Consider the following 26,426-nt stretch of genomic DNA (forward strand, 5'->3'; position numbering starts at 1 on the left):
TCCTTATTTTAAACATTGATGTGTGCTAATTAAACCTCCTAGAAGGTTTATATCTGGAGATATAACCATGTTTTCCTCTCCGTCTGTGGATCTGCTTTTTAAAGTCTCATTTTCTCTTCCACTCCCTGTTATCTTTATCATTTCTTGTTGAATTTGTAGTCTGACCCTTTGTCTTCTGGAAACTCTGCCGCTAAGGAAGCTAAACTGTTCGAACTTACTTCCAAGCTTAGGAAGGTAGAATCCTTTGCACATCGGTCCCTGTTTCTGCTTGCTGCTTTCTGCTTTCTGTGGTGACTGACTGAAGGCCGCTTAAAGGGCTGGGGAGTGTTTCTGGGGGGAGGTGAATTTGAGAATTTCTAGCACAAACTTAATTGCCAGCACCAGACATTGCACAATTCACCCAAGGATGGCGTGCTCACTGTTCATCACGTGAAAATTCACAGGTTTGTGGTAGAAGTAGATAGAGACAGTGCCCACTGTGGTAGGGAACAGTGCCGCTCACGCCCAGCACGTCCTGCTTCTTGCTATGGCAGCATGTTGAGAGAGTGTTTTAATTACTAGGTCGGACTGATGTATTTGTCCCCAACAGGCTGAAGAGAGACACGGCAACATTGAAGAAAGATTAAGGCAGATGGAAGCCCAGTTGGAAGAAAAAAATCAAGAATTGCAGCGGGTATGTGTGCACCTGCCCTAGGGCAGAGGTCTTTTATTGCTTTCTTTTTCTCTCGCCTCTTTCGATGTGCTCCCGTGCATTCTTTTTGGATACACATAGACTCACAGATACTGAAAGTCACTATTTTGTTATTAAGCCACTCAATTTTGAAAACTCAAATTGGTTATTTTTTACATTACAAAGTTTTCCTCAGTATTTTTTACTCTACCATCAACATATTTTTTTAAAAAAAAATCTGAAAACTCGTGTATTGTACCACATTTGTGGGCCTCCCAACACTGCCACCAGCTGAAATTGGTAGGTTATCTTTGTATATGTTTTTAGGGGAGCCATGCTTGTTCTTTCTAATTTTGCAGTGTTCATTTTTTTCTACTTCTGAACATGTTGGAACATTTACTTGTGTGTGTGTTGGTTCTTTCCATTTATATGTATGTTGTTTTCTTGACTGCTTACTTTGTTCTACGTCTGTACATGTAAGTTGTACCATTTTCCTTGTTTTTATCATATTTGTCATTTCTTACAACATAATAATATTCCATTATGTTCAGTTATCTTTGTTTTCAAGTCACAAAAAGCATTATTATAAATATTTTCTTCTTATTGATAGCATCCTTTGTGTAAAAAGCTAGTAGTGGAACCTCTGGTTAAAGGTAATGGGCATTTTATTGACTTTATTTACAAAAGTTCTAAATGCTTTTCAATGTTTGTCTTGAAGTCCACTCCACCAACAATGCCAATTTGTAAGCTATGAAGTGGAACCTCAGGGTTATTTTGATTTATTTTCTCTTATGACTAGTAATTTGGAACATTCTTTCATATTTATAGTGTGCAGTTTTGTTTTGTTTTTAATTTGGGTTTTTTGTTTGTTTGTTTGTTTGTTGTTGTTGTTTTGAGAAGTGTTTGTTTATGTCTTTTGACCATATAAATGGCTTTTGTTCTCATTTAGTCTGTCAGTTATATGGGTGAGTGTGTGTGTGTGTGTGTGTGTGTGTGTGTGTGTGTGTGTGTGTGTGTGTGTGAATGTATATATAAACAATTGATTTTGAATAAGAAACCCTTGTCATAAAAATTTGATTCAAAGATGTTTTCCTCATTAATACTTCTCATGTTTTGAGATGCATTAATTTTCTTTGCGCAGCAACTTTTCAGTTTCACTGGAGAGCTCTTTTATAATTGGCAGAAATGCTGTCGATTGTTTTTCTTGAAATGACAGGCTCACGGTGTTTATTTTTAGAGGAAATATTTGCCATAGAGCCACACTTATCAACATAAAAACTATAGTTGGGTGTGCAGCAGTCAGTGCTTTGTATACTTTCCTATTCTGTCACAGAATATGCCAAAGTGTATCCTCCAGGGTCAGTTGTTATTGCCTCAGCAAAGATGCCCTTTGTTGATAAGTCGATTCTCATTACTGGGACACTTCAGTGACAACTGTGATCAGGATGCTTGGGTGCCACAGTTGTAATTGCTTTTCTACTCACTGTTACTGAAAACTCAGTTGTTCAAGAATAAACTAAGAGATTCAAACACTTGAAACTTTTCATCCTACATGTTTGTTGCTAAGCACTCATTCACATAAATTAGTTGGTATTTCTGTTGGATGAATACAAACAAAACAGCAAGTCAGGCCATGTTTGGAGAGTAACCCATTTGTAAGATAATGTATAATTCTCTGGTAAAGATATTAACTCAGTCTTTACCTTTGTTGCTAAATTTTTAATTCACAGGTAATGTAGAATATGGAAAACTCAATTGTACACTTGAGAAAATACAGAGTTAAAAAGGCAAATCACACCGAAATGTTATTATGAAAATAGATTTGACTTTGAGGACTCCCTGAAAGGATCTCAAGGATTCCCAGGATTCAATGGACCATGTTTCATAAACTATGGATTTAGACAGAATCTCTCTTGTCTGATCAGTGCAACTCACTTTTTTATTCCTCTGTAGCTGACTATATTTCAAAGAATAGAAACTGAACATGGCCTTGTGTTTCCTTACTTATGATTTTTAATATTGAACATGCTAAATTCAGTCACTCTGCCTGGATCTCAGAGCTTACCATTTGTGAAATCGATTTCTTCCTTTGGAAAATGGGGGAGTGGAATTAGACGGCCTCTCAGTACACTTTCTGCCCTAAATGTGAACTCTGAATATCCTTACCTTAGGGTGGCTGTGAAAGAATTGCTTTGTAAAACCTTCAAGTGCTGTATCAGGGAGAATTAATGAGTTTTGTAGTTTAAAAAATTTAATTTCCTTTAGTAGTTATAATTTCTTAAAGAGGAGAACCAAATGTCTTGTTGCTTTTCTTGTGGATTTTTTCCTAAGTAATATTTTATTTTTCCAAATACATATAAAGATGGCTTTCAACATTCATTTTTGTAAGACTGGTCCAGATTTTTTCTCCTTCCTTCTCTTACCTCTACCTTCCCAAGAGAGTAAACAATTTGATATAGGTTATACGTGTACAATCATTTTAAATATTTTTCCATATTTGTCATATTGTGCAAGAAAAATCAGACCAAAAGGGGGGAGGGGGAAACATGAGAAAGAAAAAGCCAAAAACAAGCAAACAAAAAAATGAAAATTTCATGCTTCAATCTATATTCAGTCTTCATAGTTCGCTCTCTGGATGTAGATGGCACTTTGCATTACAAATCTATTGGAATTGCCTTAAATTGCTTTGGAATTATCAAGAGCCAAGTCCATCGCAGTTGATCATCACATAATTTTCTTGTTTTATACAGTGATCTCCTGGTTCTGCTCATTTTACTAGCATCAGTTCGTGTAAGTCTTTCCAGACTTTTCTGAAATCATCCTGCTGATCGTTTCTTACAGAACAATAATATCCCCTTATATTCATGTACCATAACTTATTCAGCCATTTTCCAACTCAGTTTCCAGCTCCTTGACACTACAACAAGGGATACTACAAACATTTTTGGATACGTGGGTCCCTTTCTCTCCTTTATGATCTCTTTGGGATACGAGCCCAGTAGAAACACTGCTGGATCAAAGAATGGCCCTTTGGACATAGTTCCAAATTGTTCTCCAGAGTCAACTGTTCTAATTCTCTACTTTATGACATGAACTTTCTCATTGAAGGACTGCTCCTGTTCCTTCCTAAAGACCTTTCTTTCATCTTAGGTCAAGAGATTTTTGATTTCTTTCTTTGGAACTTCTTCCTTTAGTTGTTACAAGTTATTACTCTGTATTCATGGGAAAACTCTGTGACACAGGAGGAAAATTAAGGAAAAAGAACCGTGTCCATTTTCTTCTCTCTTCCTCTTGTTTCAGGCACGGCAGAGAGAAAAGATGAATGAAGAGCATAATAAGCGTTTGTCAGACACTGTGGACAAGCTCCTCTCCGAATCCAATGAAAGACTCCAGCTCCACCTGAAGGAGAGGATGGCAGCTCTGGAGGATAAGGTAGGCTGCTCTGAAGGTGATTGATCAGAAGCATCATCAGAGCCGCTGTTGAGCTGACTTGCTCTTGTAGAAAAGTAGCCACTGGCTTTCTGCTTATAAATTCTTTTACTTATTGTAATTTCTATCAGATAAACTAGCTTATTCATTAATCAGGAAAGTTTGTCACTAATTTGCCTTGCTCATAGAACTACATAGTTTTCAAAGCCTTCTATGTGTCACTCTCCCATTTGCTGATTCCCTTTGAGCCTAAGACTGTGCTAGGTAAGATTTTGTTCAGATGGGCTGTTTATATTGCAGTATCAGAAATTTGCTTTTTTTGCTCCATAGATTTGCCCCAGTAAATTATAATCAAGCTTTTTCCTAGACTTACTTATATAATGGGAGTCAAGAAATCTTTAGTCGATCAGAAATCTCACCTTGGTCAGGGATGGGTGAGCTAATCTTGTAGAGGGAAAGTCTCTATTTCCATGTGTGTGACAGGTAATGAATTGTACAGGATTATGCCTGGGAAACTGAGGTGGAGCCTGTCTCATTCATTAACCATGTGTGTAATCAGGCGTTTCTAAGACATGGATTTGCAGGGTTTGCCCATATTGACATGAAAGTTTTCTTTGTGCCAACATTGTATGAAAAGCTTTGGGCTGAGGTTAAGGAGATAAATTTTCTATTCAGGTACTAGTTTGGCCATTCATTTTTTTCCATTACTTTCCCCAAATTCTATAACTTTGATTTCTTCATTTACCAAAGTTTTTGAAGAAGATTGTTTTAACACACTCTGTTTTCCAAGTTTCTTTGAAAGGCTATTTTTGGAGAAAATAGTTTTCTGAGCTCCACTTCTGATTGGCCATGGCCGTTAGCAAGAGTCTTAGTTGTTTGCCTTGTAAAACTTTGATATTTCTTGTAACCCATGAAAAAGAGTCAGAGGAGGCGGTCCCTGCCAGGTTTGTTGGTCCAGTCACATTATAAGGAGAACATATAGTGTTTTGTTTGCCATGCTTTTGCTTGCAGGTTGGGATCAAGATAATTATTTTTCATTAACTATACATTTTAAGTTTTAAGTGCTCAAACTCTTTTAAAATAAATTCTCTGCTGCCACAAACTACTTTCTTTTAAATGACATTTTTTAGGGATTTCATGAGATGGGCATCCTAGTTTATTGTTTTGCTAGAAGTAGGATATTTGGATTTGAAATCCTGCTTTTAATAAAATCAGTTGCTTTATGAATTTGAAATTTTATTTTATTCATGCAAATTGACTACTGAACTGACAGACTAATGTAACATTTAAAAAGCTAGATCAAATATTTGCTAATTCCCTACTGTGAAGAGCAGTAATTTGGGCCTTGGGAAAATTGCAAACTTTAGCTAAGACTCATTTCTCACCTTTAAGACAGTCTCTGGAAGGTTAAAGCACCAGTCTAGATAAAAGTGTATCACGATAAGTCTTCAATGAGCTGCAAAATAAAGTGCCAGCACTTTTAATCAAGCAAAAACCAAGACCAGGAATATCTATTAATGAGGGAAAAGGCAAGCCCTGCCTGCCCCCTGGTGCCTCTAACTGTGCGGTTTCTCACCTGGCTGCTGCCATTCTGCCCTGCCAGGACATCCACAGGCTGTGTAGACTCACAGGATGTCAGAAAAGAGATTCTGAGCTGTGTGATGTTTCTCTTCTAGAATTCTCTTCTTCGAGAAGTTGAAAATGCCAAAAAGCAAGTAGAAGAAACACAACATGACAAGGTATTTGTAAAAGCTTGAGCTATTTCTGTGGGATCTCTTTGAGCAGGGAGACGGTTGGGTGTGGGGCAGGAGGCTGGATTGAAAGACTGTGTAGGATTTGCTTCTTATTATCTGGAAGTTCTTGGAGCCACCGGGTTAGAGCTGAGCATGTATTTGGGAAGGAGGAGTAATTGCTTTTTTTTTAAAGAGAGAGTTGAGAGAAAATTTGGGCTTGGGTTTCATACTATGTATTTTTACTCTATTTTCCCAACCCTTTGTGATTTTTTTTTTTTCCCTTGAAATCTAAAAGATACATTGATGGCTCCTCAAATGCCTCTTCATTCCAGACAACCTGGGAGGCTGGGGCTCTGTTTGCTTTAGGGTTTTCTCTGGGTGTACCTCTGCACAGATGGGGCTGAATATCTTCCCCCAACCCCTTGTAGCTGATAACAACCAGGTGACATGTTCCCCTGCTTTTTAATGGAGTCTGTTTCATTTTTTTGTTTTTTTGAAATGCCAAAAATGAAAAATGGCTTCAGCCATTTTTTCTGCCAGCAGAGGCATAAACCTCTTGGTCTAATTAGGGAGGTGATGGGTTCAGACAGGGAGGTGAGGCCGAGATAGCTGCTGCCTTGTGGTCATTCCCTTTGGCTCAAGGGCCTCTTTCTTCGGCGCTCTTTCCCAGGACCAGCTGGTGCTCAACATGGAAGCCCTGAGGGCTGAAATAGAACAGATGAGGATGCGCGGCGGCGGCTCGCTGCTTCACGGGTACGTATGCTGGGGGCCCCTGAATTGGTCCCTCAGAATAATTGTTTTTAGGTGTTCTGTTCATTTGCAAAGGCATAGATGGTGTGCGCTGGGCTTTCTGTAAGCGGTGGCTATTTTTCTCTGTTGCAGCCGCCCACATCTGGGCAGCGTACCCGATTTCCGGTATCCTGTGGCAGAGAGTCCCACTGATCCGTATAGCACCACATCAGTATTGCGGAGGGCCCAGAAGGGCCGTCTGGCAGCTCTCCGGGATGAGCCTTCCAAAGTGAGTGAGCAGCTTCTACTTGACTGAGATCCAAAGAACCTGAGCACGGGCAGTTCTGAGCAGGAACCTACTCTTGACTTAAGAAAATATTTTAAAACAGTGGTTCTTCTCTGACCCTGCCACGTCCTGCTTTCACTTCTAAAATAATTTATCTCTGAAGTTAACTTTATTATATACTTGTAGACAGTTTTATTCTTTATATGCCTTTGAAGAGGTAAATGATTCTTATATACTGGGGTATTTAAATTATGTCACATAATAGAAAACAGAAACCTTATTTTAAATTTTCCTTCCTATTCCCCAGACCTAAGGATTTGGAGCATTAAGGGTTAGCACTGGGGTGTGTGTGTGTGTGTGTGTGTGTGTGTGTGTGTGTGTGTGTGTGTGTGTGTGTAAAATTCTTTCCTTGATTGCTCAATGGGTTATCCAGAGGCCTTGCTCTTTCCTCTCCACATCCCAAGTCTTTCCTTCAGTTCAGAAGCTAGAAAGCAGAGGAAAGAGCATTGGAAAGTTGAAGTTAATGATGACTTCCTCATACTCAGAACAGTTGGGTACTTCTAACTAACATAGTTTACAGTTCTCTGGGTACTTGATTCCCTTTTAGCACAGCTAATTCTTGACTTCTTAAAACTTGCTCTTAATTTTTGCATTTGACCATATCACTTGACCAGACCTTAGGTTATTGTAAAAGGGTGTTCAGCAGCTACATTCAGAGAATGTAGAAGGCAACTAAACCTTTGGTTTTATTTTTACTGTTCTTTAAACACTGCTTACCTGCTGGATGGTTGCAGCAGGTAAGTTTGCCGTGCTTTTCCCTTTCTTTGTTTACCCATGAAATATTAGACTGCATACAGTTGTGTGGCTTTCAGTAAAGTTTCCTCTACCATTTTGCACACGATTGACTAAAATCCCGTTGTTTTGTTCCTAGGTACAGACTCTGAACGAACAGGATTGGGAGCGGGCCCAACAGGCGAGTGTCTTAGCAAACGTAGCTCAAGCGTTTGAGAGCGACGTCGATGTGTCTGACGGTGAGGATGACAGAGATACTATTTTCAGCTCCGTGGATCTCTTATCGCCCAGCGGGCAGGCCGATGCCCAGACGTTAGCCATGATGCTTCAGGAGCAGCTGGATGCCATCAACAAAGAGATCAGGTGTGTTGTGATTCGTGGCTTCTCAGAACACATGTGGGCCTGGCACATTTGAGGACAAGAAACAGATCTTTAGTCTGAATCTTCTTAGATTGTCTGTGCTTTTGACATATCCCAGGGGGACTCCAGGAGCTTTTTCATCTTCTATGAAGTCTAATGCAGTGGAGCGCCAGCCTTGTAGCTCAGGTCTGCCCCCGGCCCCTTCCTGCTGGATTGGATGGGCATGAGCCAAATCATTGCCCCTCTTCTGGTTCCAGGGACAGTCTAAGATTTCCTTAGACTGTGAAATGATAGCTCCTGCTCAGATAGACTAGTGGTTAGTGGTTGCCTTCCTGCTTTGCGCCCAAATGGCAGGATGGGACATTGTGGGGCTACGAGCAAGGTTTGAGTCATTATCACTGCCTTCAGGGGGCTCCTGGCCTGCCTTGGTGGCAGAGGTTCCAGGAGTCCCCTGTGTGAAGCAACAAGATCACTCCTGTAGCCCACCAAGGTGGGTCAGGCTGCATGTACAGGAGAGCTTAGAAAAGGGGGCCCTCCCCCTGCTGGGAGGGGGGACCCAAACATTGGGCTGTCCCCGGGTGATGGGGAGATCTTGAAATGGAGGCAGTGAAAGGAGAAGGCAGGAACAGAGGGGGCTGAGTGCTGAGGAGGTGGACAAAGGTGTGGCAGGATTATGGTGGAAGGAAGGATTTTCATCCTCACTGCTTTGCTTTGACTATTGAGGTGGGGAAATTCCCACATCTCTTGGAGTCTGAGGCACAAATTGCCCCAAAGTTTCATTTTATGTCTTTGCTGTATGGGAGCCTCCCTACCACTGGGCAGGGATGGAGCCCAAGGTGTTTGTATTTAAGAAGCTCATTGTAGCTTCATGATCATCCACCATCATCAGATCATCACTGATGGTGCAGGGGCCCATCTTGACCCTGGCCTGTCTCATTGTTCCTGGAGAAGGAAGCGCAACCTTGGCTGTGCGAATCTCATACCAATTCCTCTGGATTTCTTGCCCAGACCTGCTAAAGTGCTGGGCTGTCCACTCTAGAGAGCAAAATGGGGGACGGGGGAGAGGATGCTATGGGGTGACCCATGACTGGATGCAGGCCAGGCGCCGAGCTCTAAGACGAAATACTGAATCAGCTGAGGCAGGAGCATCCCCGGGAACTGTGCAGCTTGAGCCCAAGGAGGCTTCTCCAGATCTCACCTGTTAAGTAGGAAGCAGTGACGAGCCCTTTTGTTTTAGATTGATTCAGGAAGAAAAAGAAAACACCGAGCAGCGGGCAGAGGAGATTGAGAGCCGCGTGGGCAGCGGGAGCCTGGACAACCTCGGGCGCTTCCGCTCCCTGAGCTCCCTCCCCCCCCATCCCGGCCCGTGCCTGGCTGGGTCCTCTCCTCCCGGCAGCGGCCGCTCCACCCCCCGGCGGCTCCCCCACAGCCCTGCCCGTGAAGTGGACAGGCTGGGGATCATGACTTTGGTAAGTCTTTGCCCTCAGTGTGTTTTCCTTCTTTTTCCATTTCTTTGTCTGGCCTCTGAAAAAGTCACACATTTCAGTGGGCCCTCCTGTCCTCTCCCACTCCTGTTGCCTGTGTAAAATCACCTTTGCTGCAAGCAGACCAGAAAAGGGAGTGAACTGAAACTGCTTCTGGTTTTGGTTTGGCCCACCTACAGACCCTTGAGTGTCCCGGGCAGTGCTCTCGGTGCCATGTTGGGTCAGAAGGGGCTGTTTCATGGGCAGTGCCCATAGAGTAAGCACAGATGGTGTCAAATGCTGCTTCCCGGCTGTCTTTGTAGGGTGGTCAAGAGAGACATTCATGAAGACGACGGGACTAGCAAAGGCTAGCCCACCTCGGTGATGCTAATCAAAGTCCAAATTAGACTGCTGACCCCCATGTGCAGCTCTGCTTCTCCCTGTATCCAGCTGTTTTCTGAAAGTAACTACTTCCCAAGGATGGGGATGGGCAGGACTGGAGCTGTGGCTGCCCAGGTGCTAGGAGCTGCACCCACAAGCTGTCTGAGTGCCCAAGGAGGACCTCAAATGCAGGCTTTCCTGCCTCCTGGGCCAGCTGTGTAGCCGCTCGGCCATGCGGCCTTGCCCCTTTTGCTTTGGGGAGGAAAGGATTAAATTCCCACTTTTTTGATGTGTGAAAATCCCACACATCTGCTTCATGCTGCTCCTCTTGCCAAGATGCCAGCCCAGATGTCTCGGAGTGTCCCCAGCTTTCTGTTGAATACAGGGACATCAATGTAGGAATACCAGTCTTGTTTGTCCTCTGCATGTGAGCCTTGTCTCTGTTTTCTGCCCTTATTTTCAGTCTATTCTTTTGACTTCTAACAGTTTTTATCATTAGGTAGCTCATTGATTTTTCCATATGTTGTTAGCCAGCATCGTGTTCTCACTACGTGACTGAATTGGATGTACCTCGTTATATTGACATCGGGGCCAGGGCAGGTGCCCTTTGGCGCCTTTGCCATCCCCATTCCTGGCAGCTGCTCGATGTCGTTGCCCTTTTCCCTTCGGGGGGCTTCAGCCCATAACCAATGCCAAGGGGAAAATCTGTCGTTAAATTGGTTGAAACTCAGCATGCTGGCTAACAGACCCTGTACTTAACCGTAATGATTGGTTTTGATTTTGTGTATTATCCTTTTTGTTTTACGATTTTAGCCATCTCCAGATTCATTTTTAATCCAGACCTCAGTTCCCCATCAGTCTGTAGTTTATTCATCTACCTCCCCTCCCAGTTCCACCCCATCCTATAATGAGGCTTCACAGCACTCTCAGGTAAAGCAAGTGGCCATTTTTGCGGTGAAATTGTTTGCCTGTATTGGACTTTGAATATGTGAGTGAGTGGTTTTTTTGCCTGTTGGTCAGCTTCAACAGTAGTGGCTGTGCGGATTTTTTTTCTCGTTACATTATGATTCTGTCATATATAAATAACATGACCAAGGTCTTCTTCCCTATGCAGTTTCCCTGTGAAATGCAGCAGGTTAACGGGGATCCGTGCACCAGGTTTTTTGCAGCCTTGCTGTTTTGGACTCACAAAGACCCTTTAAGCAAATCTCTTAAGTTGATTTCTACTGAACTCTAAAAGTAGACTATTGTACAGTTATGCTCTATTAACAACCTCTATCCTTGGAGGAAGCTTTTGACTGCTCCGGGTTAATGCATGATGATAATTTGGTATTGGGATGAGTTTTTGCAGAGAGCAGCTGGGACATTATAAAGCAGAAGACTTTCCAGGCCTGGATTCCATTTTAACAGGTTCTCAGGAACTCTGGGTCTTCTTTTGTTTCAATGCAAATTTTTTTGTTCAAAATATTAATAAAAGTAAATGGCACACTGAGCAGTGATCGGGAATCACGCCATAGAATTGTAGTAGAAATGGAATCGAATGTTGCTTCAGAATGGTTTTGTATCATGCTGAACTTTTGCCAATGCAAGTATTTAGGAATTTTGTAATTTATTGCCTGAAAATATTTTTATTATTGACAAATTCTTTTCTCTTCTTCCGCTTAATCTTTTCCACATTCTTCTTTAATGTGTTCACTTGCCTAATGCTTTTATTTTCAACTGCAGAGTTTGCAATAAAACTGGTTTCTCTGAATCTCTTTTCTTTGCATGCATCTTTCAGCCTAGTGATTTAAGGAAACATCGTAGAAAGGTAAATGATCTAGCAACTTCATCTGACTTTTTGGTTTTCTATAAACTTTCTATAAACTGTGATGTATCACAATGCCCCATCGTTCCCCAGAGTTGAGCCCTAGAGAGGACATAACATCTTAACGATGATATTGAATCTTGCACCACGGGGGTAATTTCCATGGGTCAGAAATAAGTCTTAGCTTCTTTTCTCTGGAGATCGGACAGTGCAAAATAATCTCTGTTCTCCCTACTCCAGCCCTTTCCATTTCGGTGTGTTAGAGATTTACTTAGACTGCCATCTAATTTAATTCAATCCAACATCCTACCAGTTGTGTGATTCCCTTTGCAATGGGACCATCATCTTTTTGTGTGTTTTATTCCCCTTTGCCAGTCTGGTGAAGCCTCTTGGTTTCTCAGAATGATATTTTTAAATAATGGAATAACATGCTAAATTTCCTTTAGGGGAAAGGAGTGGGTGAAATATATGTGCGGATAAATACTTATATGTGCAAATTTACATTTGTGTGTGTGTATACATATGTATGTGTATGGATATATATGTGTGTGTGCGTGTATGTATATATATATGTGTATATATATATACATATATATATGTATATATGTGCACACACATACAAATATACGTTAACAATAACAATGGTAATAGAGTTAATGGTAGCTGATCTAATATATGTGTATGTTTCACATACACATTCATTGAGCTCCTGAGTTCTCTCTGTAGACTTCAGCATGAAAAATTCTTGTTGAAAGTATCCCTGACAGATGATTTTTGTCCTGGTGTCAGTGGGCAGCTTGTTGATTTGAGGAATAGGAACCCAGGCCATTTTGAAACACTTATTGTTAAAGACCCAATTCGTGTTGGGTCTAAGCTGTCTGCTGGAGACTTCTGCTCTTTGTTCTTGTTCTTTGCCAAGTCCATGTTTCAAACATTGAGCAACAGCAGACATGGCCTTTGGTTCCCCTCCTTCTACCTACACTCTTCTCCAGGGAAAATTGAATAGTCCCCAGATTTTCAGGAGACCCTCATAAATTTTGTCCCTCCTGAAACAAGTGCTCTGGATGCACTAACAGAGGAAAGCCTAAAATGACTATCAGCTGTGACAGCAGCCATCATCTTACCTTCTTGGGTGCTTTGAATAGATAAAGGTAGATTGATGATGGGAGCCAGTATTGTATCAGGTCTTTTTTTTTTTTTCCTGTAGCTTTAGAATTTTTTTTATTAATTTTATAATTATAACATTTTTGACAGTACATATGTATAGGTAATTAGAATTGTTTTTTAAGTGAAAGATTTTTTGCATTTATGTCTGTTAAAATTCATTTGGTTAGGTTTACCCAATTGAGAGATTATGAGTACTTAATATAGAGATTAGAACAGAATTAAAGATTTTAACCTCAGAGCTTTTCATGTTTTGTTTTGTTTGTTTACTTGTAGCTTTAACAGGCTCAGCTGTACTTGCACTAAATTCAATAAATGAGGCTCATTCATCTTGCTATTTGTCAGTTTTAAATGGTGATCTCAATAATTCAAAAATTTAAAATACTAAGATGCCTACTATGTGCCAACTACATTAGCAAATTACTTTGATCTGAACATTTGCTGTGGCTGCTCAGTGGAAGCGGATCTAACCTGACCTTCACGCTGTTCATGTTCACTTGGGCATATATAAACAAATAGCCAAATAGAGTTAATATAGCTGAATAGATTGATAGCAGCCTAAAGGAATTTATTCATCCTGTAGCCTTTGGCACCCTTCTCCCTCAAACAGGAAGTACTATCAGTTGAAGGGCAAAACTGAGTTTATTAGAGCTATGCTGGCTTGAATAGAACTATTTTTAAAAAAGCATTTCAAAGTATAATAAAAATAAAGTTAAAAAAATTACATATTATACTATTTTGATATATGCCATTGATTTGTTAAACACATGAAATCCAGCCAAGTTCAATGATCAAAGTTATTTCATAAAATCACACTTTCTAGGAAAACTGCTATTTTACTATATCCCCAACCCACTTGAAAAATTACTGGTTATGGCAAAATATGCCTTTTTATTCTAATGAAATATTAATGTGAACTGTGGCATATAGAAGAGGCTGTGGCTTATGTTTAAGCACCATCTGGATCTCAGGAAGCCATTGATGATCTTGCCTAGGAAACATAGAATCTTAGAGCTTAGAGGGAACTTAGGGAATGTTGAGCACCTTGGGGGCGCAAGACAATTAATGGAGGAGACAAAGGTGCTGGCTTGAAAGCCCAGAGTCTCAGATCCTGCTGCCCCCTAAACTCAGCCCTTACCTTCAGTGAATGTCAGTTTCCCATCTTTACAATTTGGAGAATCCTACCCAATCCAGAGAGGCCTGGAAATTAAAGCCTGAATGAATATCCTTCCTTACTGTTTTTCTAAAAGCAGACATCTTCCTGGCCCGGCCTGTAGTCATAAGGGGCAGTGATATCCAGTCATTAGGTCTTTCCCCTTGATTCTTCTATTTTTCCTGCCATGGCTATTTTCACTGAATTGGTATTGGATATAGCTCAGAGCACATAGCATAATTGGGGGGTGAGGGTGATTCAAGTTTTAAATTCAGAATTGAAGATGTATAAATAACCTCCCACAATAGCTCTTTGATAGTTTTTTTTTTTTTTTTTTTTTTTTTCCTGATCTCTTCTAGTTGCCGGCTTCAAGAGAAGAGGTACGAGATGACAAGACGACCATAAAATGTGAAACCTCCCCACCTTCATCCCCAAGGTCCCTTCGTTTAGACAGACTCCATAAAGGAGCTTTGCATACAGTGAGCCATGAAGACATCAGGGACATCAGGAAGTAAGTGATCTGGCTCTCCTTTTGGGGAGGGGGTTTAATACATTGAGGATCACGGTCAGTATGTGTGTATACCCATGGCTCAACTGGCCACCATGAAGCTTCCACCTGCCTAGATTACCTACTATTGACTTGAGATTTTACAGTGTTAATTCTGCTGCTTGTTTTATGCTCTTTTTAGAAGATATGTTAAACAGATGGATCCTTCTCCTTTAATCTCAAGGGTTCTGCTCATTTCACTCAGCATCAGTTCATGCAAGTCTCTCCAGGCCTCTCTGTATTCCTCCTGCTGGTCATTTCTTACAGAACAATAATATTCCATAACATTCATACACCACAACTTACCCAACCATTCTCCAATGGATGGACATCCATTCATTTTCCAGTTTCTGGCCACTACAAAAAGAGCTGCCACAAACATTTTGGCACATACAGGTCCCTTTCCCCTCTTTAGTATTTCTTTGGGATATAAGCCCAATAGCAGCAATGCTGGGTCAAAGGGTATGCACAGATAAACTCTGCAAATCTTAAAGTAATATGTGTGAATGCCAGTGGTTGTCATTATTATCAGTACAACATTGTAAAATCAACAAAGATTTTACAGCTGTTGTACAATTACAACTCTTTGTGGCACTTGCTGATGTGGAAGCATTTTTGCAAAAGCTGTCACATACACATGCTTATTGCTATCAGCAGCGAGTCAGCTTCAAATGGAAGGTACCTCTTCAAAGAGAGATTTGTATTAATGTGGAAATGAATCCACAATTTTTAGAAATCTGTTCCCTGCTCACATTTTGCTTCTCCTAAGTTTTGTTACTGACATTTGAAATGAATGTCTCATTTGTCTATAGGGCTGGAATTTTTGTTTAAAAATGTGAAGGATTCGATATTGAGTCTTTTAATTTCATGAGACACATTTTAAGGACTAAAAGTATTCTTTATTTCAAGCTCTACAGGTTCCCAAGATGGTCAGGTCAGCAACCCCAGCAGCAGCAACAGCAGCCAGGACTCCCTCCATAAAGCGCCCAAAAAGAAGGGGATCAAATCCTCCATTGGTCGCTTGTTTGGAAAAAAAGAGAAGGGCCGTCCCGGACATGCCGGCAAAGAGTCCCTGGGACAAGGTTGGTTGTAATCCTTTGGATTGGGAAAGGAACAGTGACTTACATTAATCTTAATATCTTCAAGTAAAAGTGCTTTGATTTTTAAGATTATTAAATTAAATTTTTAAAAATTCACTATTTGTGAACTTAATTTTATATTAACTTTGAGTTTTTAATTTTATGAATTTGAATTTTAATTTTAATATCAGTTGAGAAGTCACATAATAAGAAGACTCCATACTGGAAGGTCATAAGGCCAGGGTTTGTGATCCAATTCATCTCCATTTAATCAGAGCTCAGTGAATCTTGAGCATGAAGGACCCTCAGAGTAGAGTTTGTCCTTTTAGAACCACCCCAGCCAGTTGAGCCATCGTTGGTAGTGATCAGGGGATCCCATTGTTCCTCCTCACTTTGGAAAGGCTTCTCTAGCCAGTTCCTACTCAGGCCCCCAGGCCAGAATTTTTAGGTCACTTTGAATGTTGAAAATCATCTCTCAAGTGCATCCTAAGCCTTCCTTTCTCCAGGCTCTTACTATGCTTCCCCATTCCTTTCAATGCTGCTCAGATGGTGTCAGGAATGCTCTCAAGACCCTCCTCCTGGTCATTTAGGGCCCTTCTTTATATGCCCCTCCGGGTCTGACTTGAGCAGAGCGCCCCTGGACTGCCCCTCTCCCTGCTTTTTTTCCTGCTTTTGCCTGCTGTGCGGCTTGCATCATGCACATTGAGCTTGCATTTCATTGGGATCCCCAATCCTTTTAAGATGGGCTGCTGCCTGGGTAGGCCTCCCTTGTGCTGTACAGTGGAGGTTGGCTTTTGGAATCCCCTGAGATCTTTAGATCACAACCCCTGTATGTTAGATAAGCAGGTTTGATAAGCCCAGGTAGATCCTTGCTGCCATCTCCTGCAGAGACCTTCCAAAGTGACCTCTCCCGCTGGAGAACTAATCTTGAGAGGGTGAGCTAGCCATTTCTGAGCCTCCCTCACCGTATTTTCTTCTAGCCTCCGTCTCCTTCAGACCTACAAATCTCTAATACGTTTTGGAATGTTGGGCAAATCCCCGTTAATCTCACCCCCTTAGAGGGTTCGAAGGTCTCTCTGCGTATTCCCCAGGCCCCAGGGATCTGTGAGCTTTTCCTGCCATCGTTGGAGGAGGTACCTGCATTCACATCATCTGAGTCTCCACTAGTACTGTCCTTCTTCAGGGAAATAAGTCAAAGCCTAATTGTGTACACTGAGTTGTTGTGAAGGAGCATGTGGGTGGAGAAAAATTCTTTCCAGACTTGGGTTTTGTTTACTAAAAAGGACACACTGCTTAGAGAAGGACATAACTAATGTGCTGAGCTGTTGCCCATCTGGAAGCTTTCTGTACTAGAAATCAGGGGAGGTTTACACGAGGTTTCTTACCTGGAAGCTAGAAGACCCAGCGTGCCCGTGCTCTTCAGACACGTGTTCTGGGTCCCTGGGCACTGCCTGGCTTAGCAGGCTTTTCTTATTCCCTTTCCCTGGCTTCTGGAGCACAGCTCTTTCCCCAAAGTCCAGAACTTTCGGAGGCCGTCCCAAACCAATGCTTTTCTTTGTAATTCTCTGTATTTTATTTTATACAATTTAAAACATACTGAGAAAAAACCCTTAGGCTTCACCAATAGGTCTGGCAAAGGAAGCCTGCTGCAAAGGCAGGCACCGCTGGGAGACTGATGGAGAAGGAAGCAGGCAGTGGGGCTGGGAGCTGAGGAAGCTCAGTCGCCCTTGTCAGGTTCAGCTTTCTGAGCATCTTGTCAGTCACTGGTCTGCTCTGATTGTGTACAAAACCAAATTGTGAATGAGCTGCCTAAAGAGAGAAAGTCCTTGAATCACAAGCATCTCCCATGTGCTCCCCTTTCCTTATGTGTTCTTCCGCCTCTCCTGGCCTGGATCAGTGGCCTGGCAGCTCTGGTGGGCTCCTCTGCTGCCCCTCCCCCAGCATACATAGGTCAGAAACAGCTGCAGGTATGCCTCGCATCAGGTCAGCTCATAGCCAGAGGGAGCCGCTAGGGCTGTCCAGTTACCACAAAACATATTTAGGTGTGTTGGGCCTTGATTTCAAGATCCCTGGTCTGTCACTCATCTTGTCTAAGGGGTTGGAGCTGGTAACTCATTGTTTGCCTTGATAAAATTCCTTTTCCTGGGACTAGTTTATTGTCGCATCTGTCAGCGGCACCCTGGGAAGTAACGCTCGTCTTTTGAGGGACAGAAGCAACTTCTTGTCCATAAGATTGCCATGCTGTTTGGTAGTCCTCAACTCATTGGACCTTTTTTCTTTGCAGCTGGTGTTACAGACATGGATAACTCCTCTCAAGATGCTTTAGGAATGAACAAATTGGGAGGCCAGGCTGAAAAGAACCGAAAGCTACAGAAAAAGTGAGTTCTTGGTCAACGGTTTTGTTCCACTGACTTCTTTCAAAGGAATGACTTGTTTAATGAATCTTTTGTTGATGCTTCCTACATTTTATGATTTCCTCCTAAGAAAAACTAACTGCCATACTCGCTTTAAGGAGTTACATGGTAAAAATGGATTTTAACAACTTGGTAAAAGTCACTTTAAAAGTAGAAATCCTCATAGAACTTGAGAATTTGAGCATTTTCAGGGGCCTTTGTCATTCACACTCACAGAAGACCCTTCCGCTTCCTTTCCTTGTCCTGAAGTTGTCTGAATCTCAAGGCAGCCTCCTCTATGCTAGGATTGTTCAGACGGTCAGACTGGTTTTCCATCTGCTTTACCCCAAACCTTTCAGGTACTGCTCAGCCAGCCCAATCTGCAGACCATAGACCATCTTGGGAAACTCAAGTCAGTGAGCGCTTATTAAATGCTTCTTGTGTGCTGGAAATCATAGTAAAGTTGAGGAAAGCTCATGTCAGGGAAGGAAGCCTGGGCAAGGCTTCTTCGAGAAGGTGGGGCTTTAGCTGAGACTTTTTTAGAGAGCGCAGCGTAGCCATGTCTGCTCCTCCTTACATTGATTAAGCTGATTTATTTGTGATCCCAAGCATAATACTCGATGTGTGTCTTGCCTAAATGTCATCTTCAGTTCAGTGCGGCATGTCTGCTTGACTTTGCTCAATTTCATTCTTTACGACTTGACCCAGTTTTTTCATCCTGTCAGGATCTTGTTTAGCTCTTGACTGCTTTATGTTGTGTTGAAATGTCCCCTCTAGCTTTCAGTCATTGCTAAGTAGTTAAGCCCGCCATCCGTGCCTTTAAGTGGGTCATCGATGGACATCGATAGTCAGGAGCCAAGCAGAAAGGGGCCACAAAGGGCTTCCTTTTTTTGGCCTCCTGTTCCCCTGAATGGGAATCCCTTGGACCTTGGGCATTTTCTTGCTCTCATCTTGCCATGTTTTCACAAAAATTTTATTTTATTTTTATTTTATCAGTTGTTTTAATAAGTCATTCCAACATTCTCAGCTAAATAACCCTGTCAGATACAGGAAATGTGTAGCCTGATACCACCTGTTATTGATGCTTAGTTATTTGTCTCGTTTTTCCTTGATGGCCACTAATCATCTTTGTTCAGATATACTCTAGAATTTGCCAACAAGTGAGGTCAGAGTCTATTTCTTACCGCTTGCAGGCTTTTTTCTGTTTGGGGAAACAGAGGTATTTTGTTCTTTTCTCCCATTTTCTGAGTTCTTCTCTTTAAGGACAGTCTTTCCCTTGGTGTTGCCTCTTGTTTCACATCATCAGTCCTTAGTCTAGCTTCAGGAGGAAAAGAGAGGGAGAGACTTGACTACATTGTCATTGCCGTACCATTCTGTGCTTTTTTTTGTATACCTCACGAACTTCTATTTAGGCAGCTGCATGCTCAGTGCATGTGCTGGACCTGGAATCAGGAAGGCCTAAATTCAAATCCAGCCTCATAGTTGTCTGACCCTGGGCCAGTCACTTAACACTTATGGTAAAGCACTCTAGTAACATTGCCCCAGAAAACCCCAGATAGTGCTGGGAAGAATCATAGATGATGCAAATCCATCTGAACATGCTTCCATTTGATTAAGGAATACGTGGGTGAAGATTTAGACATCTGCCCTGATGTGGCATTTGGAAGTGGCTTTCTTTTCCACATTCTCAGCCATTTTGTTTAAGGTGATATATTTTATTTTTCATTCTATAAATTTTGGAAGGGGAAAAATAGAACATGAAATAATCTGAGGAATAGTGGGCACTATTTCCATTGTGTAGTTTACCTCAGTTTTAAATAAAGTCGGGTTATCACGGTCATAATTTTCTACCATCCAGAATTTGTTGATATGAAAGTGGGACTTAAAGTGGTGACTGGTTATATTGGTCAGCCAGCCACTAAAGAGTCCAATGGTGTGGACAGAGGCCGTTCTACAGACTCATCCTTGAGTAATGTCAAAGGCTCGCCCCAAGCCTGATACTGAATCTTCCCTCTTATCTTTCCTGCTATAAAGTGGGTTCTTATCTTTGACCTCTTTAATTATCAGTGGGGAAAAGTTAAAAATGGATGAGCTTGATAGGAAAGAGGGGACTGATAAACTGGAAAATAAAATTGAGCCTGCTTCTGAAACAAAATAGGTGCTTTGTCATCATCTAGGAGATAACCTGCTCACCCGAGAATGGAAAAGTAGATTAAAAGTGATGGGTGTGCCTTTGGTTATGATGTCAGCGAGCCAGAAAATGCAGGGTATTTAATGCAAAACTTTCTGCCTTGATAAAAATTAATAACCTGTGAGCAGAACCATTTCTGGTGGGTTCTGAAAGCCCCAGAGGTGAGCAGTATTGGAGGGTGAGGTAGTAATTTATTTCTGAATGAAGAGCCTGCAGCTCTGCTTCTCTAAATACTGGAAATTTTGACCCTGAAGTGAAAAGAATGGTTCTGAATCTGTTTGAATCCATCTCTTCACCTGCCACGACATTTCTTGCTTACATTAGTATTCCATTAGTCCTCTGAACCTCTCCCTGATCCCTGTTCTATCATACAGGTGGCCTATACAGTTCTTCACTATGGAGGAGGAGAGAGAAGGGGATGGAGCCAGCCCCATTCCCATCCTCTTCCTGGGCCTTGTGCTACCAGTGTCAAGGTGTATGGGAAATGAGCATGGGAAAGGTTTTCCTGCCTCTGGCTTAGATCTTGCAGAAGCAGCAAAATGTTCATTTCTTCTGGGGCATAGTTTCTAAGTCATTTGGAGGAGAGTTTCAATATCCAAAAAGAAGAAAAAATAACTGCCACCTCCCACAGGGAAGGATTGAAGGCTGCACCCCAAATCTCATCCCAGCTTCTTGACCACTCATAAAGCATTTCCAATTTCAATGAAGTCTTCACAAGGGGCTTGTTCTCAGCTGCTCCCTCTCGTTTGTCCAACCATTTCTTGAACCAGTCCCTTTCCATTTCACCTCTCACCCTTGTCCAGACCTTCCTTGTTCCTAGTGTTTTGCACTAGATCCCATCACGGCAAACATTGCTCAGGATGGTAGGATTAGCCACGTTCATTCCTCACTGTTTTGTAGGATTGATCCCTTTTGAGAGTCTGAAAGCCTTTGGGCTTTCAGTGGGGGCTGGTATGTCCTCCTAGAATAGGGGCCTTAGTAAGTTATGGCCCTGACACTGTAACTGTGTGTAACCAGCCTTGTTCAAGGACTAGAAAAAATGAGACTGGATGGCCAGACCTGCTCTCTTACCTTCTTTCCAAAAGAAATCCAGTCAGTTTTCCTCCTCTTCCTCACATCACTGAGGTTTTCCTGATCTCTTTTTCTGCTGAAAGCCACACACAGTGGTTTTATTTACAAGTTAGCAATTACTTCTCAGCCGTCTCAGCCGCTAGTCGTTAAGTTATCAGCCTTTTGTTACATTTCTTTTGCTTAGTGGGTGCCACCTAGTGGAATTTCATAGAAATCATTTTAATAACTAAAAGGTACTTGAAATCATGGAAATTTTTTTACTTTGTACTTTTTTTTTAATATGTCCTAGCACTTCCTACAATTAAAATGCTTGTTTTTGATACATTGATTAAGTAAAACCTAATATTAAAACTTAATTTTGTTTCTTTGGAACCTCGCATAGAAAGAAATTCTTCCTCTAACTTTGGTATTTTATTCTATACACATATACCTTTTATACGATTTATTATAGGCTATGAAGTATCATATATCTTTTCACCTAATTTGTTATGGGAAGGAAAAAAAGATTTTTAACACCAAGTTTTTTTTAGTGATTATTATGCACCAGTCATTTCTCTGTAACATCCCAAACCCTCATGGGACCAAGAAAGAGACAAGTGAACCTGATAAACCCAGTCATTGCCTCCCTTGTGAAAGGAAGGAAGATGGATTTCTCTTGGAGAAATTCCAGATGGGGTTTTAGAAAAACCTAAAACTAAAAGGAGATGGTTAATCCCCCCCCCCCCCAAAAAAAAAAAAGTTTCACATGGTCTCTGTTGTATTTTTTTAAATTAATTTTTATAAAGGAAACATGATTCAGAGTAGAATTTAGAGATTATTGGCTATGAATTAATAAATTGCATCATAGTTGTGACTTAGATGACAAATCTTGGAGCATCTGACATCCCATGTGTGCTTTGGAATATAACTATAATTCTCAGCAAAGTCTTGATACATAAGATAATAATAAGAGAAGAAAGATGTCTCATTTGATTAAAAATCTGCTCCCTCCCCTTCCTGTTTGTTCTGGGAGGCCGCCAGGGGCAGCATGGGTGTGGGCAGGGGGATGATAAGGTCGGGCCCCCTCACTACATGTTTGTGGAATGAATGACATTCTAAGCAGTGTGAAGTCTGGGCAGAACTGGGCTAATTTAGACATCTTAAAGAAGTATTGTCTATTACCTCATGGGTAAGAGAGTGACAAGCGTTCTCAGACAGCCCTTGGCCTCTCAGGTTCAGTTGGGGGCTCATTGGGGATTTTTTTCAGGGCCCAGCTTTGTGCCTGAGCCTTTAGGTAAGTGCCACAGGAGAGGAAGAATGAATGAATGAATGAGGAAGTGAGTGAAGTCTGCTTTCAGGTCGCTGACCTCTGACAGGGCCCATATTCAATGTGAGCCCTTTCTTCCACATCAGCTTTACCTCGACCATTTTCTATGGTTCATGGTTCTATGGTTCTATGCTGGGTTCATAACGGGGATTTTCTTTGTTTTTCCCTGGGCCCTCTAGGGTGAAATCAGGGTAAGTATTTTGGTAGGTCTTGTGTGTTGGATTTGGTGTCAAATGTGTTCAGTTTTTCTTTTTAAGCACTAAAAAAAGCACTTTTATTTATATTTACCAAGGAAATAGTTCCAGTTTTGACATGGAATATATTTTTAAAATCTACTTAAAATAACTCCATTCCCATTGATACTTCCATGCCAATGAAGCGTGACATGTCTTTTTTAACAGCATGCTGTGTATTTGTGATGTGTATATTTATTTTAAAATGCATTTTATCTTTTATGATGAAACTTTCTAATTGAAATTTTTTAAAAAACCCACAAAATTCAATACCTTCTTACCTCCCTCTTCTTCCCCTCCCCGCTCAGGTCCCCCTCTTATTCCTGTTCTTGGTTTGGAGGTAGTCATGGGTGTTTGAAGGTTCTGCCAGTGCAATACCCCTCTCCCCGCAGGCAGGGGCTGACAAGCTGGATGGACTTTGGATTTGGACCTGGTGATGCTGGGTGTGCCCGCAAGGCCTCTGCTGGGATCAGAGATGGGGTAGCAGCAAAGAAGGAGGAAGCATTCACATTGAATGAATTGCTGATTCATTGCAAACTTCCTAGGATGGCTTGTGATATTTTTAATTGACATGTTTTAGAACATTTCATTTTATTTCCCAGTTTAAGGGGTTTGACAATAGTCTTACACAACATTAATGAACCATCTCCTTACCCCATCTCCTATCCGTGTACACATAAGTTGGTCATGCTTGGCAGCTACGTAGGATGATGTCATCACAGTCTAATAAGGAGTAGCTTTTCATTTATTGGTCAGGAATATTAGAACATACTTGCTTCTCCCCTCTTAGAGCTGATGAAGTAACTGTCTCTTGCCTTTTCTACTTGTTGTCTTACTTATGGGAAAAGGAAGGGAAGGGAAAGAGAACAGGCATTTATTAAATACCTACTGTGTTTCAGGCCTTGTGTTATTAATTTATATATTTATAAATTTTCTCCTTTAACTTATACAATTCTGCAGTCTTCTAAACACTGAATGTGAATAGCCTTTTAATTTGTAAATATTTCTAGTTTTATTTATTTTGAATTTACCAGCAAATAAAATTAGCATTTTTCTATATCAGATGTAACACACAAAGGACCATTTGTGGAATGAACAGTCCCTGTTATAGACAATTGGCTTTTCTTTTTAAAAGTAGAAGAATTTCTAGAGGGAACTTTCAAACTATCCTGCTTTCTTGGTGTTTCCTTCAGGCTCTCCTATTCTCTTACGTGAATTTAGAAAAATCCTTTCTTCTTCCCATCAGTCCCACAGTGGAAAGAAATACAAACTCAACATAGTCCATGTTAATTTCAAGAATCAAGCCATTTTTATACCTCTGTGATCATGTCTACTCTTCTTAAGTCTGAGCTTTTCTTTTTCTTTTTTTCTTAATTTAAAAATTTAGTATTTTATTCTTTCCCTATTTACATATAAAAACAATTTTCAAAATTCATTTTTAAAGCTTTAAATTCCAAATTCCCTCTCTTTCTCCCATTTTCTCCCTCCTTTCCTCCATTGAGAAGGCAAACAATTCCATAAAAGTCATACGCAATGTGTGGTCATGGAAAACATTTCCATAATAGTTACATTGTGAAAAAAAACAAAAAACATAGGCTTCCTCTCACCAACCCCCCTTCCAGAAAAAATGCCCTCAACAAAAAGTTTTTTTAAAAGTATGCTTTAATTTGTATTCAGGCATCATGAGCTTTTTCTCTGGGTATAGATACAGCATTTTTCAACATAAAGTCCTTCAGAGTTGTCTTGTATCATTGTATTTCTGAAAATAGCTAAATTCACGGATAATATTGCTGTTTCTACAGAGTACAGTTCACTTAGCATCAACTCATATTTAGTCTTTCTAAGTTTTTCTGAGAGCATCCTGCCCATCATTTCTTAGAGTGCAACATAATTCCATCATAATCTCATGACAATTTGTTCAGCCATTCCTAGTTGATGAGCATCTCCTTAATTTCCAGTTCTCTCTCTCTGCTCTCTTTCTCTCTCATTGTACAGAATGGTTCAATCAGGTCACAAGTTCACCAATAGTGCATTAATGTCATTTTCCCACATCCCTTTCCCATTTTTCATTTTCTTTTTCTGTCCTATTAGCCAATAAAAATAGGTATGAGATAGTATGGTTTTTAATTTGCATTTCAGTCAGTGGTATTAGAGCATTTTTCATATGGCTATAGATAACTTTTATTGCTTCATCTTAAAACTTCACATCCTTTGATCATTTATCAGTTGACTATAAATTTGACTCTGTTCTCTGTATAGTTGAGAAATAAGGCCTTTTTCAGAGAAACTTGCTGCAAAATTTTTTTCAGTCACTTTTACCTTCCTCCTTTCTTTCTCACCATCCTATTCTTCTTCCCCCATGTATTCTACTTTCTCTCTCTTTTCCTCTTGGCCCTCAAATATGTTTTGCTTCTGACTACCTCCCCTTCCTCTTCTCTTATCCCTTTCCTTTTCTACTGTCTCGTAGGGTAAAATAGTTTTTTTTATTCAATTGAGTATATATAGTATTCCTTCTTTGAGCCAATTCTGATGAGAGTCACTTTCACTCATTCCTCCTCACCCTCCCTCTTCCTCTCCACTCTAAGAGCTTTTTTGTGCCTCTCTTTATGTAAGATATCTTAGTTTTTTCTGCCTTTCTCCCAGTACATTCATCTCTTAATTTTATTTTTTTATCTCTTCCTATTCAACTCATACCTGTGCTCTCTGTCTATATATATATATATATATATATATATATATATATACTCCTATCTGCCCTAATAATGGGAAAGTTCTTATGAATTATAATTCATCTTCTCATGGAGGAATATAAACAATTTATCGTTATTAAATCTCATGATATCCCTTTCCTATTTACTTTTCTTTGCTTCTCTTGAGTGTTCTCTTGGAAGGCCAAAACTTCTGTTTGTTCTGGTCTTTTCATCAAGAATACTTGAGAATCCTCTATTTCATCCCCGAAGGATTATACTCAGTTTTATTGGGGAGATGATTCTTGTTTGTCATACTAGCTTCTTTGACCTTAGGAATATCACTTCAAGCTCTCCCATCCTTTAATGTAGAAGATGCTAAATCTTGTATTATCCTGTCTGCCTCCATGATACTTGAATTGTTTTTTCTTGCAATATATTTTCCTGAACTTTTCCTGAGTTCAGGAATTTGGGTCAAATCTTCCTGGGAGTTTTCAGAGATTTTCTTGTTTTTTAGAATGTTTTTTATTGTATTAATTTTTCTCCTGGTTGTCTAGTTTTACTAGATGTCAATTAACATTTTCTGAGACCATCCTTTTCAGCATTTTTTCCTGTTGTTTGTTTGTTTGTTTTTTGGGGGGTGTTGTTGTTGGGAGGGGTGTCTTTTTTCGTGAGGCATTTGGGGTTAAGTGACTTGCCCAGGGTCACACAGCTTAATAAGTGTTAAATATCTGAGTTTGGATTTGAACTTCGGTAGTCCCAACTCCAGGGCCAGTGCACCATCGGGCTGCCTCCCTTTTAGCATTTTCTTATGGTCCAGTAATATTTCCATTAATTGTTTGTTCTTTCCCAGTTTAACAGACACTTTTTTGGTTTCCAGTTCTTTGCTATAACAAAAAAGCTACTGTAAACATTTTTGTTTTCTGGTTCCTTTTCATTCTCTTTTTAAAAA

At 40.7% G+C, this 26,426-nt stretch overlaps 1 protein-coding gene across 6 annotated transcripts in view; it reads left to right on the forward strand.

Annotated features, from left to right (window-relative positions):
- The window catches only part of PPFIA1 (PTPRF interacting protein alpha 1), a 93,777-nt gene that overhangs the window by 51,529 nt on the left and 15,822 nt on the right, over positions 1-26,426 (forward strand). For 2 of the 6 annotated variants that reach the window (XM_074273290.1, XM_074273291.1), the window contains exons 10-21: positions 590-673; positions 3,971-4,102; positions 5,776-5,838; positions 6,503-6,585; positions 6,715-6,850; positions 7,779-8,002; positions 9,237-9,468; positions 10,657-10,773; positions 11,624-11,653; positions 14,327-14,478; positions 15,424-15,596; positions 17,878-17,971. In XM_074273290.1, the coding sequence (XP_074129391.1) occupies positions 590-673; positions 3,971-4,102; positions 5,776-5,838; positions 6,503-6,585; positions 6,715-6,850; positions 7,779-8,002; positions 9,237-9,468; positions 10,657-10,773; positions 11,624-11,653; positions 14,327-14,478; positions 15,424-15,596; positions 17,878-17,971 (1,520 nt within the window). Of the gene's footprint in view, positions 1-159; positions 235-589; positions 674-3,970; positions 4,103-5,775; positions 5,839-6,502; positions 6,586-6,714; positions 6,851-7,778; positions 8,003-9,236; positions 9,469-10,656; positions 10,774-11,623; positions 11,654-14,326; positions 14,479-15,423; positions 15,597-17,877; positions 17,972-26,426 lie in introns of all 6 variants that reach the window. The other 4 variants (XM_074273293.1, XM_074273294.1, XM_074273295.1 and 1 more) reach the window with 3 other exon arrangements.

The sequence above is a fragment of the Sminthopsis crassicaudata genome, chromosome 6 (genome assembly GCF_048593235.1).
Source record: "Sminthopsis crassicaudata isolate SCR6 chromosome 6, ASM4859323v1, whole genome shotgun sequence".
In the NCBI taxonomy this organism is placed as follows: domain Eukaryota; kingdom Metazoa; phylum Chordata; class Mammalia; order Dasyuromorphia; family Dasyuridae; genus Sminthopsis; species Sminthopsis crassicaudata.